This window comes from Emydura macquarii, unplaced genomic scaffold, assembly GCF_026122565.2.
Source record: "Emydura macquarii macquarii isolate MOO-44397 ecotype Brisbane River unplaced genomic scaffold, CSIRO-AGI_Emac_v2 contig_306, whole genome shotgun sequence".
NCBI classification, from domain to species: Eukaryota; Metazoa; Chordata; order Testudines; family Chelidae; genus Emydura; species Emydura macquarii.
Genome location: NW_027130443.1, coordinates 2,600,647 through 2,617,326, shown reverse-complemented (window position 1 = coordinate 2,617,326; position 16,680 = coordinate 2,600,647). Strand labels below are relative to the sequence as shown.

At 50.1% G+C, this 16,680-nt stretch overlaps 1 protein-coding gene across 1 annotated transcript in view; it reads left to right on the top strand.

Annotated features, from left to right (window-relative positions):
- The window catches only part of CERS4 (ceramide synthase 4), an 89,458-nt gene that overhangs the window by 54,870 nt on the left and 17,908 nt on the right, over positions 1–16,680 (top strand). Inside the window, exons 3-7 of the mRNA XM_067556998.1 lie at positions 4,945–5,062; positions 7,295–7,413; positions 10,783–10,840; positions 14,740–14,790; positions 15,573–15,665. Of these exons, the coding sequence (XP_067413099.1) occupies positions 4,945–5,062; positions 7,295–7,413; positions 10,783–10,840; positions 14,740–14,790; positions 15,573–15,665 (439 nt within the window). The remainder of the gene's footprint in view (positions 1–4,944; positions 5,063–7,294; positions 7,414–10,782; positions 10,841–14,739; positions 14,791–15,572; positions 15,666–16,680) is intronic.

The following is a 16,680-nucleotide window of genomic DNA, read 5'->3' as shown; positions in this document are numbered from 1 at the left end:
TGCTTGCATAATAAGCATCTCCTTATCAAGTAGAAAAAATGCATATTTCATCACAACACAGCAACCTGAACTCTGATCGATGGGCTGTTTTGTATTATTTTTATACTATTTATTTTAAATTTTTTATTTTAAAATTATTTTCATTTAATTTTATTCATCGGACAGTAAATTTTGTGTGGCAAATACTTGGAGCTGGTATTGCTTGGGAACAGTCGTTTTCTGTGTCGTGAATAGGAAAGTCTATAGTTTATCAACTTCCTGTAAAATGGTGAATATATGTGGAGGTGTATTTAAGGGAGATCAGTACATCATTAATGAGTGTGTGTGTGTAATTTTTGTTTCTTTTTCAGAAAGACGTGTTTGTATTTTGAGATCACTTGTGAGAGGATGGTATTTATTTTGGGTCAGAGTTGAGGCTGTCGTGATGAAACATGGACTTCTTTGAATTGAAATGAATGTGTTCCTACTCTCCGGCTGCATCGCTTTATGATTATTTTAACAGTTCATTTTCTTCTGAGTTCTCGGATTTGGTAAATGATGTAATAGGGCATTATAGTGTTGTCAGGTGCAGGGACAGTCTTTGGAAAAGATCGTGCAGCCAGGTGGATGCTGTCTGCCACCTCCCTGGGAAGCTCAGCCAGTTGCGGGTCAGCCAGTGATTGAGGTTCCCGGGGAGCTGTGTGGGAAAGGGACATGGAACTGTGACAGGGGATCGCTAAGAAATCTGCTCAGGCAGCTTTAAGACTGGTTTGCACCTCAGTGGGATGGAGAAGCTGGCCCGTCATGTGCAATCTGGCTTCCGCTGCAGTGAGGGAGAGAAAACGTCCATTCACACTGAGATCCACTGGAACAGAACTGTACACCATCGTGATTATTATTCACAACGAAAATCACTAACAACTTTGCTTAATTGCAAACAGCTTTCCTCAAATGTCACTAATGCCTGAGTTTCCATGGAGATGGCACCCTGTGGAAACGTGAAGGGGTCATGACAGGCCGTTATTGAGCTAAAGGGAGACAAAGGAACATTGGACAAAACCCCAGGGTTCAAACGGGCAGTTCTGAATGGCTGTAAAGCCCAGCAGGCTCAGTGCGGAAGGGTCAGAGCTCTTCTTCGGAAAGACTTTGGGCTCAGCCCCAGCCGGCTCGGTGCACAATGTCCTGCAGAGTCTGTGCCAAGCACTGAGCCACAGCTGCCTTTTTCCTGCTCGGTGGCAGGTTTGAGTTTGAATTGTGAGAAGTTGTCTCAGCATCTGTCTTGCTGCCAGATGGGATGATATTGCCTTTGTCTCCTCTTGCTTTAGGAACCTACCCAGTTCATTCCTCAGCCCCTCTCCTTTCCTCCTCCTCCGCAGAGCTGGTGGGTTTGGATCCATGACTGCGGATGGGTGGTGTTGTAGGCAGCCCAGAAAATGACGCTAGGAGGAGTAAAGTGGGGACAGGAATAATGGTCAGTTGAACAGTGACTCAGAGGGTACATCCAACCTGGACAGCCTTCCTGAGGAAGAAAGAAAACCCAGGGCCTGAATTCCCACTGGTGTTAGTGGGAGCGGGACTGGGCTCAAAAGTATCCGCAACAAAAGTCATTGTAACTTTGCTTAATTACCATCTATTTTCTTCAGTCCCAGCCGATACCTGGGGTAGCGAGATTCCACCGTATGGTCCCCACAAGCCAGAGATCGAGGGAAACAGAACATCAAACAAGCATTAAAAGATCACTCAGCAGTGGCAGCAGAGATGAGGCGGGGGCAAGTGGTGCCCCCTGAGTGGAAATATTGGGGGACTGATCTTTTGTCCCCCCACCCCGTGTATCGCTCCCCTACATGTTCTGGGAACCAACGTTCCCTGTAAACTGCGAGGGGGTGGAGGTAAGAGCAGGACCCAGGGGGGCTGGAGTGGCCACGCAGTGCCTGGGATTGGGCCGATGACCAGGTAGGAACCAGGTAGCTCATCTGAGGCCAGGAGCAGCCACCCCCGGCAGTGCCCAGAACCCCCTTCTCAGCCTGCAGCCAGCTGCCCCGCGTCCACCCAGTCCTAGTCGCTCCCCTTGCTCCCCACGTGGAGTACCCACCCTGGACTGCTTTGTGCCCCTTTGGGCTGGCTTTGCACGAAGGAGGTGGAGACTTCGCCATCACCTCCAAACCCGCCGGTGTGTAACGTGAGCAATATAATTGTGTGACACGTGATCAGGACGGAGAACACCTGGGTTTGGTGGTGGATCTGCCTGTCTCTACGTTGGTAACCTGTCGGGTCGGACACTTGCGCGCTGCATGGATTAAAGAAGCCCAGGCTGTTGAAAAGGAAACTAGAAAACCAGCCCCTCGCGTGGATAGTCGGCAGGGGTCGTACCTGGAGTTTCAGATTCACCGCACAGTCCTCTACCACCTGGGCTAACGGAGTAATGATTAACCTCTGTGTGGGACAGCCACTAGAGGGAGAAGTGCCAGTGGGTTACACAACCATTGGCTAGCCAGCAGTGGAGCTATGGAGGTCAGGAATCCTGCATGGTTCAGTGGCTGCAGACCAGAGGCAAGCGCAGATTGGTCACGTTCCAAAAGGCAACGTGGCTGGATAGATTAGCTTTATGTATGCCATGTAAGAGGCCTGGAGTCTACTTCCAGGCCTTCCTGAAGTGACTTTGTACAGCCTCTCTGTTAACGTACGTGTGATGTGGAAGGTAGGATACCTCCCTGCCTCCTAAGATAGAGGTCTGAGGCTCTGAAATGCACAGACATAGAAACAGCCAGCAGAGGTAAGATTTGAATTCAAGGCTCCTGCTTCCAAGCTCTGTGCATTGTCCCCTAGACTACGGGTATTTGGTTAGGCTTCTTTTTCCTTCTCCACCATGGAATGTCACCTGGTTTGGCAGAACAGGGTGACATGCAGAACACAGCAAGATCGGGTATACTTCAGAGACCCGGCTGCTGCAGGGCAGCCGTGCTTCGGGTCCTTTCTCTGGTTTGGTAAGAAGCAAGGACACCAGCGAGTGTCTGAGTCATGTCAGGAAAGTGGTGCAAAGATCCCCCTGTAGAGGATCCAGGACAAGCAGACCCTGGTTAGCCAGATGAGAGCCCCGGACAGTTTGCTCTGTAACCCAGGCCTGGCCACTCTCTGCTCTAACCACCCCCCATTCTGCCAGCTGCTCGGGGGTTTGTAACTGGTTGCTTAATACGATTACAGATCTGTAACCTGACAGGAGGAGCTATTATCTGGAGGAGCTATTATCACTCTGGGCAGAAACTTCCTGCTGCCGCGAAATATGCAGATACAGTTCTCCTGAGCGCCTGATATTGCAGCACTTACAATAAGCCCCTCAGGCAGGGACTCTGTCTTTTTTTTCCCAAGGAGGCGTTTGCGCACCTGTGCCAATGTATGATTGTGCTAATTATCTGGGAGAACATCAGCCTTTGGGAGGCAGGGAGGGGCCCTTCCGTGAGTGCTCTGGGTTTTTTTTTTAATGCCTTGTTAAAAAAAAGTTTGTCTATGTCTGGTCAATGTCTTGCACCCCTCATTTAGTCCATCCCTTGCCCAGGTTTATGAGGGACTTTCCAACTGCAAAAAGAGAGAAAAGCTTTTTAAAAAACGGGGGCATTGAATTGTCAAACACAGCAATACCCTGCCTGTGGCGTCACAAACACATTTCCCTGTTTACAAAAATGTTTTTCTCTCCCATGTTTGGGTGTGAAAGATGCTCACAGGGATCCAGGACTGGGTATAAAACTCCTTGGTCCTAGCTGTCAGATTGATAGTGCCCGTTTAATACGTGAGCCTTAGCACAAGCAACTGCTGTGTGCCCCACTCACCCTGTGACCCTCGCCTGTCATTCCTTCAGGGGGTTTCCTTCACCCTATACAGCCTCCACACTGATTCTGGGCCCCAGCTCCAGCCCCATTCTCTGTCCCTCCAGGTGTGTTTCCACAGAGTATGATCAGGGCTGTGCAGAGAGCCGGTGGTGTGGTGCAGCAGCCTGTTCACTCTCATCCCAGTCTCTGCAGTAGGTCGTTGGTTTCCTTTTCACTTGCTTTTTGCAGTTCTCAACTGGCCAATGAAAACCAATGAAGCTAGCTTCCCTGGCAGGCCTTGGTGCTTCAAACCCGGCAGAGGAACATGCATTTGTTTAAAAACCGTTGTTTCCATTGGGATTGTGAGGAGATTGTGGAAACCCCCCATTAGCCTTAGAGCTTGTTAGATCTGGGGTGGAGTGTGAGTGACTAGTGCCCGTTTAAAATACACGGCACGTGCAGTTATTGCTTTGGCCACCAGAAAGGGCCCCTGTTCTTCCATGAATGAAACAAACACATGGAGAAATAGGACCTTTGGCCATCCCAACGCCCTCCGCCCGCTGCAGCCCCTCAGCTTCCAGCTGCAGTCTCCCTGTCCTTCCCTTTCCTTCTCTCCTGTCTCCTTGCTACCTCGCAGCGCTGTAGTGTTCCTCTGCCGTTACTTCCCACTCCTCTCCCCTGCTCTCACCATTTCAACCCCAGCAAGCGTCCAGCCCCCCAAAAGCTGATGTGGAAATCATCCAAGTCCTGTGAGATGACAAAGAGACAAATTGCAGCAAGACCTCATCCCGGTGACGGCGCAGGGAGCTGCCTGCCCAGCCCGGCACCTCGTCTCTCTGTGTATCCGCTTGGATGCTGTCGAAGCAGAGCGGCAGCCTTTTGCACCCAGTGTGCACGCACTGTTGCACTGGTGTGAATGACAGCACAAAGAACAGGGCTGGGGAGGATGAGGAGCAGTGCTTCTCCTGTGCCCCTGGCCTGTGTTCTTCCTCCCCATCTGCATGCCATGCACTAGCTTTGGTTGGATTGGAAACTTTTGGGGGGCAGGGCCTTTGGGTAGATGCTTTAAAGACTAGAGGACAGCTAGAAGCCATTCTGGGGAGCTGCAAGGCAATAATAACTGTTCAGCATTGGACTTGACCCCTGCTGTGGTCTCTTGCAGATTCATAGCCCTGCCCCTGGGCAGAAAGCTGGGTTTGAGGGACAAGGTGAGATTGAAAGCGCCACCCAACCCTGTGCTGGAAACGTTCTACGCGACTCACAGCAAGGAGCCAGAGGAGGTGAGTTCCTTTCCCTTTGCCAGCGCCCAGGGGCAGGCCCCTGTGCTGGGCTCCTCCTTACCACGGTCAGGCTGGAATTTCACCGAACTAAACTTTCTGGCCAAAGTTCTCCAATTTGGGAGCATAAAGTTCAGCATCTGCATCTGTATTTAGAGCCTCAGCCAGGTCCCCAGAGTGCTGAGCGTCTCTCTGACTTCAGTAAGAGCTGGGGGTGCCCAGCACCGCTCAAAGTGCCTTCAGAAGCAGCTCCCAGTTCCACACACAGGGGCAGCTGCTCTGGTGCATTCCACCGCTGGACCTTCAGGAAGTTAAGACTTACCAATCTCTCGCCAAAACCCCCAGGGCGAGGCAGCTGCCACCCTGAAATCAAACTGTCTTGTTCAGAGGTCCACTCCTGTCTTCTCGGTCATCTGCCTTAAAACATGGTCTCTTTGTATGTATTTATACATTATCTGTCAAACATCCCAGGCTCTCTTAGACACTGCCCATTATTACAGCCCAGCTGGTGCAGCCTGCAGACTCAGTTCCACAGCTAGGATGCTCAGTAGTTTCGTGTGTTGCTATGAAGCCTGTGAGTTGGAATCGGGGCCACATGCTAGTGTCCTGGGCATCACCACCCACCTAATAAGGAGCTGTGGGCTTTCCCTGCAGGAAATGAGGAGACGGTCCCTGGCAGGGCAAGTTCTGGTGCTCGTGGAATGGATTCTACTGCTGTGTGGGATTCCCCAGCACCTGAAGGTCCTGACAGGGGCACCTGTCGCTGCTCTCAAGTGGAGCATTGGATGGGAGATGAAACCTCATGCTTTGGGGTTTGAATCAATCTCTGAGGGATTTGCACAAGGCCTGTGTAGAGTGCAATTACCCCACATCCGCCTGGGGTCGGGTTTCTTCCTCCTTCCTCCAGCATCTGACCATTCTCGGATGCAGGATACTGACCTACAGAGAACTGGGGTCTGATTCAAGCTGGCTATTGCTATGAAAAAGCACATCACACATCTGGAGGAGCTTCCCTGCCCCCAGCATCATCCTCAGCATGCCGCTGGTAGTCAGAGGGCTGAGTGACCGGGGCGAAGTCATGCAGCAAGTCAGCGACAAAATCCAGAACAGAATGCAGAACTCCTGACCCCTAACCACAAGGTCAGCTTTCCCCTGCTGGCAACGGGAAGTGCTGAGGTTTCATTTCAGATGCAGAATAACAAAGGCCCTTTGGAACATGCTGGCAAATTGGTTCCAAAATAAATTGCCGTAGGGGAGCCTCAGAGGCATGGAGACTCTGACCCAGGAAAGGGAAACAAAGGTCAGCCACAAAACTCCCTTTGCCATCAGTAGGTATATCCCCTTCCTCCTCCCCTCCCCCCCCCCAAACAAAGTGTTCACACTTGCTGTCTGGTCAGCCTAACTTTATGCCTCTGCAAGGGGGCAGACACTCTGAATAGCCCCGCCCAAGAGCTCTGCCCGAATAGACAGGAGCACCCACCCTCTCCCTGTGGGGGCACTAGAGAAATCTAGCCTACCTCCTCCGCACTTCTCACCACAGCTGATTTTGGAGATAGGCTTGTCGTGGTATAAGATGAAGGGCTGGCAGGGATTGAGGGCTCCTAGAAAGAGGTGCTGGCACAAATTAGTGAATTAGAACGCAACAAAAGAAAGGTATGACATGGCCCGGAGGCTGGAACTTGAAGGTAGATAAATACACACTAGAAATAAGGCATACATTTTTAATTAACCATTGGAACAACTGACCGAGGATGTGGTGGATTCTTTATTACTTGAAGCTTTTAAACCAAGACGGGATGTATTTCTAAACTATGCACTTTAGCACAGACAGAGCAGAGGTATGGGCTTGATGCCGAGGTTACAGGGAGAGGTTCTGTGGATTTCATTAGTGCAGGGGTTAGACTAGGATGCCGCCTTCAGGCGCACGACTTGGACCATTGAGCAGAAGATATCTCCTCCTCTCAGGTGAGAGTCCCTCCACCCCACGGTTTTCTGCCCTTCAGGCTAGGTGACATCTGTCCTTCGACTATAGCCAGAGTGCAGGGTTTTCAGCCTTTCTTTCATTTGCGGACCCCTATACAATTTTGAACAGCAGTGCAGACACCTTTGGAAATCTTCAAAAAGTCTGAGGACACCAGGTTGACAACCATGGGACTAGATGGTCACAGCAGACCCTCTAACCTTAAAATCTGTGAATCTAGGAATCTGAATCCAGGTGCTTTCTCTGTTTTCCAGGGGCAGCTGATCAGTTTATCCAAGCAGTGTGACCTGGCTACCAGAAAGGTGGAGAGGTGGTTCCGATACCGGCGGAACCAGGACAGACCCAGCTTGTCTAAAAAATTCTGTGAGGCCAGGTGAGTGCGATGGGCCACGTAAACCTTCCAGCAGGGTTGGAGCTCTGCAGTCAGTGCACAGCCTCCCAGATACCTCTATGGTCCCAGCTAGAATGTGCCCATCCTGCAACACTTCTGCTTCCCCTCCCACCCTCTCCTGCTGCCTCCCTGTCACTAAATCACAGGCCTTGCTTTTCCCCTCCACTTCCAGCCCCAAGACTCTGTCCTTGGCCATGTCTCCTCCTATCCCCTGCCCTCTTCACTCCATCTCATAGAATCATAGAAGATGAGGGTTGGAAGGGACCTCAGGAGGTCATCTAGTCCAGCCCCCTGCTCTACTAAATCAACTAAATCATCCCAGCCAGGGCTTTGTCAAGCCACACCTTAAAAATATCTAAGGATGGAGATTCCATCACCTCTCTAGGTAACCCATTCCAGTGCTTCACCACCCTCCTAGTGAAAAACTTTTTCCTAATATCCAACCTAGACCTCCCCCACTGCAACTTGAGACCATTGCTCCTTGTTCTGTCATCTACTACCACCGAGAACAGCCTAGCTCCATCCTCCCTGGAACCCCCTTTCAGGTAGTTAAAGGCTGCTATCAAATCTTTTTGCAGACGAAACAAGCCTAGTTCCCTCAGCCTCTCCTCATAAGTCTTGTGCTCCAGCCCCCTAATCATTTTTGTTGCCCTCCACTGGACTTTTTCCAATTTGTCCACATCCTTCCTGTAGTGGGGGCCCAAAACTGGACACAGTACTCCAGATGTGGCCTCACCAGTGCTGAATAGAGGGGAATAATCACTTCCCTCTCAATCTGCTGTCAATGCTCCTACTAATGCAGCCCAATATGCTATTAGCCTTCCTGACAACCAGGGCACACTGCTGACTCATCTCCAGCTTCTTATCCACTGTAACTCCCAGGTCCTTTTCTGCAGAACTGCTGCCTAGTTTGTCCATCCCCAGTCTGTAGCTGTGCATGGGATTCTTCCGTCCTAAGTGCAGGACTCTGCACTTGTCCTTGTTGAACCTCATCAGGTTTCTTTTGGCCCAATCCTCCAATTTGTCTAGCTCACTCTGTATCCTATCCCTACTTCCAGGGTATCTACCACTCCCCCTAGCTTGGTATCATCTGCAAACTTGCTGAGGGTGCAAGCCACCACATCCTCCCGATCATTAATGAAGATGTTGATCAAAACCCACGCTAGCACCAACCACTGGGGCACTCCGCTTGTGACCGGTTGCCAGCTAGACATCGAGCCGTTGATCACTACCCGTTGAGCCCGATGATCTAGCCAGCTTTCTATCCATTTTAGAGTCCATTCATCCAACCCAGACTTCTTTAACTTGCTGATACTCTGTGAGACCGTATGAAAAGCTTTGCTAAAGTCAAGGTGTATCACATCCGCCACTTTCCCCACATCCACAGAGCCAGTCACCTCTTCGTAGAACGCAATCAGGTTACTCAGGCGTGACTTGCCCTTGGGGAATCCATGCTGACTGTTCCTGATCACCTTCCTCTCCTACAAGTGCCGCAAAATGGATTCCTTGAGGCCCTGCTCCCTGATTTTTCCAGGGACTGAGGTGAAGCTGACTTCTGATCCCTACCTCCCCTTTCCTTCCTTACCTTCAAACAGGCTCCGTCATCTCTGCCTTCGACCTTGGCCTCTCCTGACAAATCTCAACCCTCCCCTTCCAAGCGCTGCCCGCTGTCCTCCCTCCACTCCTGAGAACCCTCAGGTCTGCTGCCGCCCCTCAGCTTCCCCTTCTCCGAATCTTCTCTGCCCCCTTTAAGCGGACTCCTGCTGCTGAATCCTTTCCTGTGGTGCTGCTCATTTCCTTCCCCAGTGATCACTCTAGACCAAGGGTTCCCAACTTTTTTGGCTCGAGGGCCACAGATATTGTTACAACCCAGTCAGAGGCCACCAGTCTCCATCAGCAGCCCTCCCCCATCACCCCACGGCAGCCAGATAGAAGGAGTTAAGCGAGGAGGCTGCTTCCCTCCTCTCTGATCTCCCGTGCCCCACAGATGGCAAAGCTGCGGCACGAGAAGTTCAAGGCAAAATCTGACTCTGCCCTTGGGTTGCTCAGGTTCGGGTGCCCAGGCTCATACAACAAAGCCAGGCACGCAAACATACAAGTTCCCAAAGTCACCACTTCCACTGACTTCAACTGGGAGGAGACTAGAGAGGGAGTGTCACAGCCGCAGTCCTGCAGGTGATGCTTCTCTCCCCTTGCCTGCATCACTCGCTGACAGGCTCGGGGGGTCAGACCAGATGATCAGAATGGTCGCTGGAAATCGCCGACTCCGTGCAACGTTGGCTAGGGAACAACGCTGCCCTGGTGCCCAGGAAGGGGGGCCAGAGGACCTACTGGGCTGTTCCCATGTCTAGCGTCTCTGACGCTGTGACCAACTGGAACATGTTCAGTGTACTTGCTCAGGGGTTGACGCACTCTACACCCAAGGGTGCCCCCTCTCTTGCAGGCAGGATCTGGGAGCTGATGCTCTTGTACATAACACGGTGAACTTTTGCCACCACCCAGGGGCTGATCCCAAGCTGCAATTTCCATACGCAAGAGGAATAGAAAAATAAGGGATCGAAAATAGAGGAACAGATCCAGTGAAATCCCCAGAGTCTCTGCTAGCCCCATTCCACTGAGCCCAGTTGACCTTCCAAGGGTCACACGCTGCCGAATGGCTGCTTTGGCCAAAGAACACTGCTGCTGAGAGAAGCCAGATGCAACTGGCATAAAAATATCCCAGTTCCCCCATACTTATTCCCTCCACCAGTCCCAGAGAAGTTAGACTGGATAGCATACAGGGAAGCAGGAAGCACTGAGACAGGGCTGTGGGAAGTGATCAGGGATTGGGATGGAGGCAGCTTGACAAACATTTAGCACCTGAATATTTTGAATGAGGGAATTAAACGTACCTGTGTCACTGCAAAAGGTGGGTAGAAATCCTAGTGCTTATGACATCACTTGGAGTTGTGCCATGGACTTCACTGGGGCCAGGATCTCTCCCTGGGGCTGGGATGCAGGAGAGATGGTTGTATTCTCATCTCTTATTTTCTGAGTGATCACGGGCAAATCGCTTAGCCTCACTGTGCCTCAGTTTCCCTATCTGTACAGTGGAGATGATACTTTCCTATCTCCTATGAGGCTGGGCAATTACTGTTTGTAAAGTGTTTTCAGATCCCTGAATTGAAAGTGCTAGAGACATGCAAAGTGTGACTATAATTTATCATCACCTGAAAGAGCATTTGGTATGAACACAGCCCATGTGGCTTTGATAATGTCACTGGTTGAATGAATGTCTGTCTAACGTGGGGCACAGAGCTGCAGCCTGACCTCTGACGGAGTGCTAATGTGCTTTGTTTTGTTTCTTTGCAGCTGGAGGTTTACCTTTTACTTCATTTCTTTCTTCACTGGACTTGCTGTCCTGCATGATGTGAGTATGTAAGCAGTGCCTCCTAGTGTCAGATGAAGTGGTAGATTTTGTAATACAGACATATGTCCACTTGGACCTGAGTTTAGCCCCCTTCGCAAAGCACATCAGCCATTAGACAGTAAACATGTTTGGTCTTGATTAACTTAGGTTGGGTCTGAACCTCCAGCGTCTTCACTTCCTTGGATGTGAAAGGATCCCTCACAAATTGTCAACCCCCAAACCACCCCCCTCTGTGATCATCTAGGGATATGGAAGGGTGTGCACAGAGAACTTTAACACTAGCATTTTCTAACTTTTGAGTGCTTGACTTTGCAACCTTAATGTTCTTTTCATGTAGTTTTTGTAGATGAAATGTCCTGTTTCTAAAAACAGCAAATAGCAAAAATATAAATTCCATCATGTGGAACCATATTGATCCCCACATGGGTCATCATCAGGGTTGGGACTTTTAGATGCATAGCACAGACCTCTGCCACTCAAGCTAATGGAGTAGCTAAGGATAGCAGTAGTAGGTTGTCATCCTCTATTTGGACTAACATGAGGGGAGGATACACACACACTTGGCCAGTGGGAGTCAGAGTTATTTGCTGATAGCAGAGGAATGGTGAGACTCAGAAATCCTGGGTTCATTTTCAGGTTCTAGAGAGGAGTGTCCTCTAGTGCTTACAGAGTCTTCTGCTTCCCCCCAGCCTGGGGCTGATCCTACTCTCTGCCCCACCACTCACCCCCATAGCTCTAGTCCGTGTCGCTTTCTGCTCCTGTACATGCGCATGCTCTTATTCCCGCACCCCGCTATCCTTCATCCAGGCTGTCTCTACCCCTGCAGTCCCTAGCCCTCAGCAGCTTATTTTGGTTCCCACTCCTTGCCCTTCTCAAGCTGCTTTCTCCCTCTCCTCCGCATTAACACTCGCAGGGAGTCACCGAGATGACAAGAGAGACATGGCCAGTGCCATGAAGAACAACTGCAGAGAAAGTCCTGCTTAGCTCTCCCGCTTGGGATGCAGCATGCGGTCACTCTGTGGGATGGAGCATGCTCGGTCCAGACAGACTCTTCAGAGAATTTAGCTGCCAAAGTAACTCGTCTCAGCGGAGGATGTGCAAACTGAGATTTTTCAGAGGCTCATTACTTGGCCAAATCGGGTGTGATTTTTTTCATGGAGACGGCAGAGGGCACCTCCATGACACCAGGACGACCCCTCTCTGCCTAACTTTAAGACCCTGCTCTAAAGCACAGAAGTGCTAGAGCTTCTCAACAAAATGGTTATTACAACATTTTTAACATGTGAAAAACATATTTTCCCCTCACCTCATTCTTGGAAATGGCTGGACTCTTTTAGCAGAAACTTTCCCAAAAAATTCAGCCTGAGGCAGACACTCGGCACGGGACGTTTCAGCTGGAACAGTTAGCAGTTGTCAGTGTTACAAGCAACTGGAAAAAAAAGGTCTTAAAATAGGAAGTGCCAGGCAACCTTAACTATAGATGGTGCAACCTATAATAAAACATAACAAAATGTATAGTGGGAACAGGCCCGATTGTCACATTCATCCAGATCAGTGAGGGGTTGTTTCACCGCCTGCCCTGCAATCTTGGCTGCCTCTCTATGCTTTGCTCTGGTATTTCCTTTCCTGGACCTCTCACTAACAGCCACCAAGCATGCACATCACACCCTGCGTGTCTGTGCGTATCTGCAGCCCTGGTTCAGCAGCTCTGACCCCACCAGCCTGTCAGCAACACACCAGGCACACTCTGGCTTCCAGCAGCCTTGGTTACTATTTGCAGGGTGACCCCAACACACTCGCAGTCCCAGATTTTCCCCAAAATGTGTTTTCTTCACTATTCAGCTCTCTCCTGGATCCTTGCTCTCACAACATGGGATAGGTTTAGATTAAAAACTAAAATGAGTTAATTAACAAATGATAGGGTTTTGAGTGAGTTCACGTATAAGAGATACAGTTTACTCCTGGAGGAATTCTGCACCACTGCACGCAAACAGGATTCATGTCCCCCGCAGATTTCTTTGCATCCCTGCAAAAAATGATGGGGAAGCAAGGGGAAACCACAAGAGCGGTCATGCACTCTTTCCCCAGTAGCACAGGCATGTTGTTTTGGGCACCTGGAACAGCTGGCGGAGAGGTAAATAACCCAGGGGATGGGGTTGGGGGTGCCCCAGCTGGTGGCTCATACCCTGCGCTGGGCTCAGCTGCTAGTCCTGGCCGGGCTGGAGGTGGGGGAGGACGGGCCTTCCGCTTCCCCTGTAAGGAGCTATAGAGGCCAGGCCAGACCCATCCCCAGAAACTTCCCCCAGCTGCAGGAAATTCTGCATTGCCCCTGTCTCCTTCTCCTATCACTCCTCAGCCATGGAGAGAGGGGTCAGTGTACTGGGATCTGCTCTCCCATCCACCCAACTCCCATGCATCCAGACCTCCCCATATCCTCTGGTCAAGTCTTACCCCCTGCCCGCACACAGAAACTCCCCACCAAGCCCCCCAACCTGAATCCCCCACCCTGCTGAGACCCACACCCCCTGCATCTGGACCCTGCTGAGCCCCTCGGTCCTGCATCTGGACTGCCTCTCCTGCACCCAGACCACCCCTCACTGAGCCACATCCAGCTGCACCTGGACACCCCCACGCAGAGTCCCAACCACCTTCACCTGAACCCCCTGCAGAGTCCCATGTCCCCTGCACCCAGAACCCACAAAAAGCCCCCATGCATCCAGATCCCCCCCTACACTCAGACCCCTCACTGAGCTGCCCCCACCCAGATTGCCCCACATAGAACCTTCTCACCCTGCACCTGGATTCCCCCACACTAAGTCCCTCCACACTTGGATCCTGCCTGGCTGAGCTTGCTTACCCTCCACCAAGATCGGGGGCCAGGGCTGGGTGTGCGCGTGAGACTCTGTCCCTCTTGCTCACTGTCTTGGAGTGGAGGAGCAGCCCATGTCCGGGGGGGAGGCTGCAGGGTCATCTCCCACCTCCCTGCAGTCCGTGACCTGTGCTCCCCACTGCCATGCTGGAGCCTCCACATTTATTTATTGACAATTACAATATGCAGAATTTTGCAGCATTTTAAAATATTGTCTGCAGAATTTTTATAATTTTGCAGAATTTCCTCAGGAGTAACTGTTAGAAAGGGCTACCAGCAAACACAAAAGGAAAACAGACATCTAATTGTCTAAACCTTAACTGAACAAGTTTTGGTTCCAGGCTGTGTTTAAGATGGGCCTTTCTCACCCAGGCTTCCAGCAAAATGGTGCCTGGCCAGTTCCTGGGTCAGGATCTCGCCCTGAGGCCCAAAGGTGCTGGTTCCTTTGTTGTCTTAGGTGAAAGAGAGAGCGAGAACTTGGGGGTCTCTGCCCCTTTCTTTTATAGTCCAGTGAACCGTTGTGGTGGATCCTTCTGAAGTTACCCCTCAAAGTAAAGTTTATTCAAACAGTAAAGACGGCAACATGAAATCTTGTGGAGAAGAGGCTCAGGCCCCTTCTTCCTACCTGTGCTTGTTGAAATGCAAATTCACTTTGTCTCCTGCCTCTGCTGTCTTGTGGACCCTGTTTACTTCTTATATATAAGAACACACAGACCTTTGTTTAGGACAGACCTATTTAACAATTTTTGGGCTGTGTAGTTTTGAACATGTGCCATAACATCATGCAGGGTTTTTTTTGTAACTTTACATATAATGTTGCTCCATATATTTCACCATGATCTTATTGACCAGCAAGTTATTAGTTTTCAAATTATACCTGACAAGGCAAGTTCTGTACAAAGATTATTGCAACGGAGCGTAGGGTCTGAATACAAGGGTGCTTAGTGTCACACCGATTCATTAGGCAGGTGACGGGGAGAGGAATATTTCTGGTGTTCTCATCGTTACATTACACTTTGTTTCTTTTCAGAAGCCCTGGTTTTGGGACCATAGAGAATGCTGGGTGGGGTATCCACAGCAGGTGAGTCACCCAGATGTGAAGATCCATATCACAAGTCACTGATCACCCCCGGATCATATGCAAAACCTGGTTATGCTCCTTAACTTGTGCCACTGACATTAGAAATGGGCCTGAATGAAAATCCCATACCCATATTTACCCCAAATCCGAAGCCAGATCCTAAACCTATCCCCAGGCTACACCAGACCATCTTCTTGTATGGCTGGACACAGGGTGAAGGTGGTACGTACTGATGACCTATGTTTGATTCCAGAGACTTCAGTCACGCTTTGGCAGGCTTGTTAACCCCTTCCCTTCTGCAGTGCTGTGAATTATGATTATTTTAGCGAGGGGGGAGGAGCCAACAGAGAGGAGTGGGCAATCAGAGACGTAGAAGGCAAATGAGGCGAGTCCTTGGTCATGGCAAGCACGGCCTAGTAGAGAACCAGAGAGGATGAGGGAGTGCTCCACGGTATCACGGGTGGAGGGTGGAGAGAGGCCCGTGGTCAGGAAGAAGATATTGGAGACCTGGGTGGAAAAAGTCTTGGTGCGTGTCTACCACCGAGGGTACGTTCAGTTGCTGTCATCTGTCTGGCCGTGCTGAAGAATCACCTCCAGGCAATGTATTTTCTCAGTAGGACTGGAGTCAGCAGGCCTCAAACCTACTGAGTGCTCTCATATCGCTTTACGCTGTCCAGGCCCCTTCCTCACCAGCTAAAAGCTGCCATGGGGCAGACCCCAATCCCCATCCCCTGGCGCTTGTCTGTGGGGTATAACCCAGGCTTTCCCTTTTGGTGTTGCAGCCCTTACTGTCCTCGGTGTTCTGGTACTACATGCTGGAGCTCTCCTTCTACACCTCACTGATCTGCACGCTGCCCTTCGATGTGAAAAGGAAGGTGAGTGGCGGTGCCGTGGCGATGGGGACAAGGGTTGGGGCATCTGTAAGCATGAAAGGTGGTTGCTTTTGTGACTGTACCAACACATCAGTTAGGTTTTAAAGCTGAAATCTTACAAATGAGAATTGCCAATTGTGTAAGTCTTACAGCCAATATTAGAATTGAATCTACTAGCCCCTTCCTACCGAATCATTAGCTTACTCATTTAATGCTAGCTTTTTTCATGTCAGCTTCTAATTTGAACGGTATTTCTGAAATCAGGACACTTGGTTATCCGTAACCAGTCAACAATCACCCAAAACCACATCAGTGTACAGTCAGCAGTTCACCTATCATGCGTTGAGAGAACCAGTGTTCTAGGTAGGTACTGAATACAGTCAGCAAGCAACTGTCAAAGCATAGCATTGCGGCTTACACCAAGGAACTGTGCAGATCACGTTTTCTTGCTACATTTACTTATGATCATCAGTTCTTTAGTGCTTAAAACATTCATCACCATCCCAGTATTGCTCCAAGGAGCAAGGATATACTGGTCTTAAGGCACTTTCGGGACTGTGCTCCCTGCTATTTCAACAGTTTGGTTTGAAAGGGACAATGTTAGAATATCAAAAGCAGTTGCTTGAAGTTATGGTTCAAATCTCTCTGAGGCCAAGTTGCTTGGACTTATAAAGAGAGCATGTGTATAGCATTAGTTAAAATCTAAAGTATGGTTACTTGAGGCCTCACTAGAGAGTGCAGACTTAGTGAGGTAACCTACAGTCACTCATATTAAAGAACAGAAGAAGGAACAGAGTCTTGGAAATGAAATCTCACCACTTCTTATCCTGTTAACCCTGGGATGGGGGAGAATCCGTTCTTCACGACTGCTCTGGGCATCCATCACTCTGGGGATTCTGCACCTTCCTTGTGGGTTCAGCCAACTCTGGGGTCCACATCCACATGGTGACCTCAGCTTTCAGGGATTGCATTTCATTATTGGCACACATTATTAATTGGAATTTCCCCTTTTTAAGCT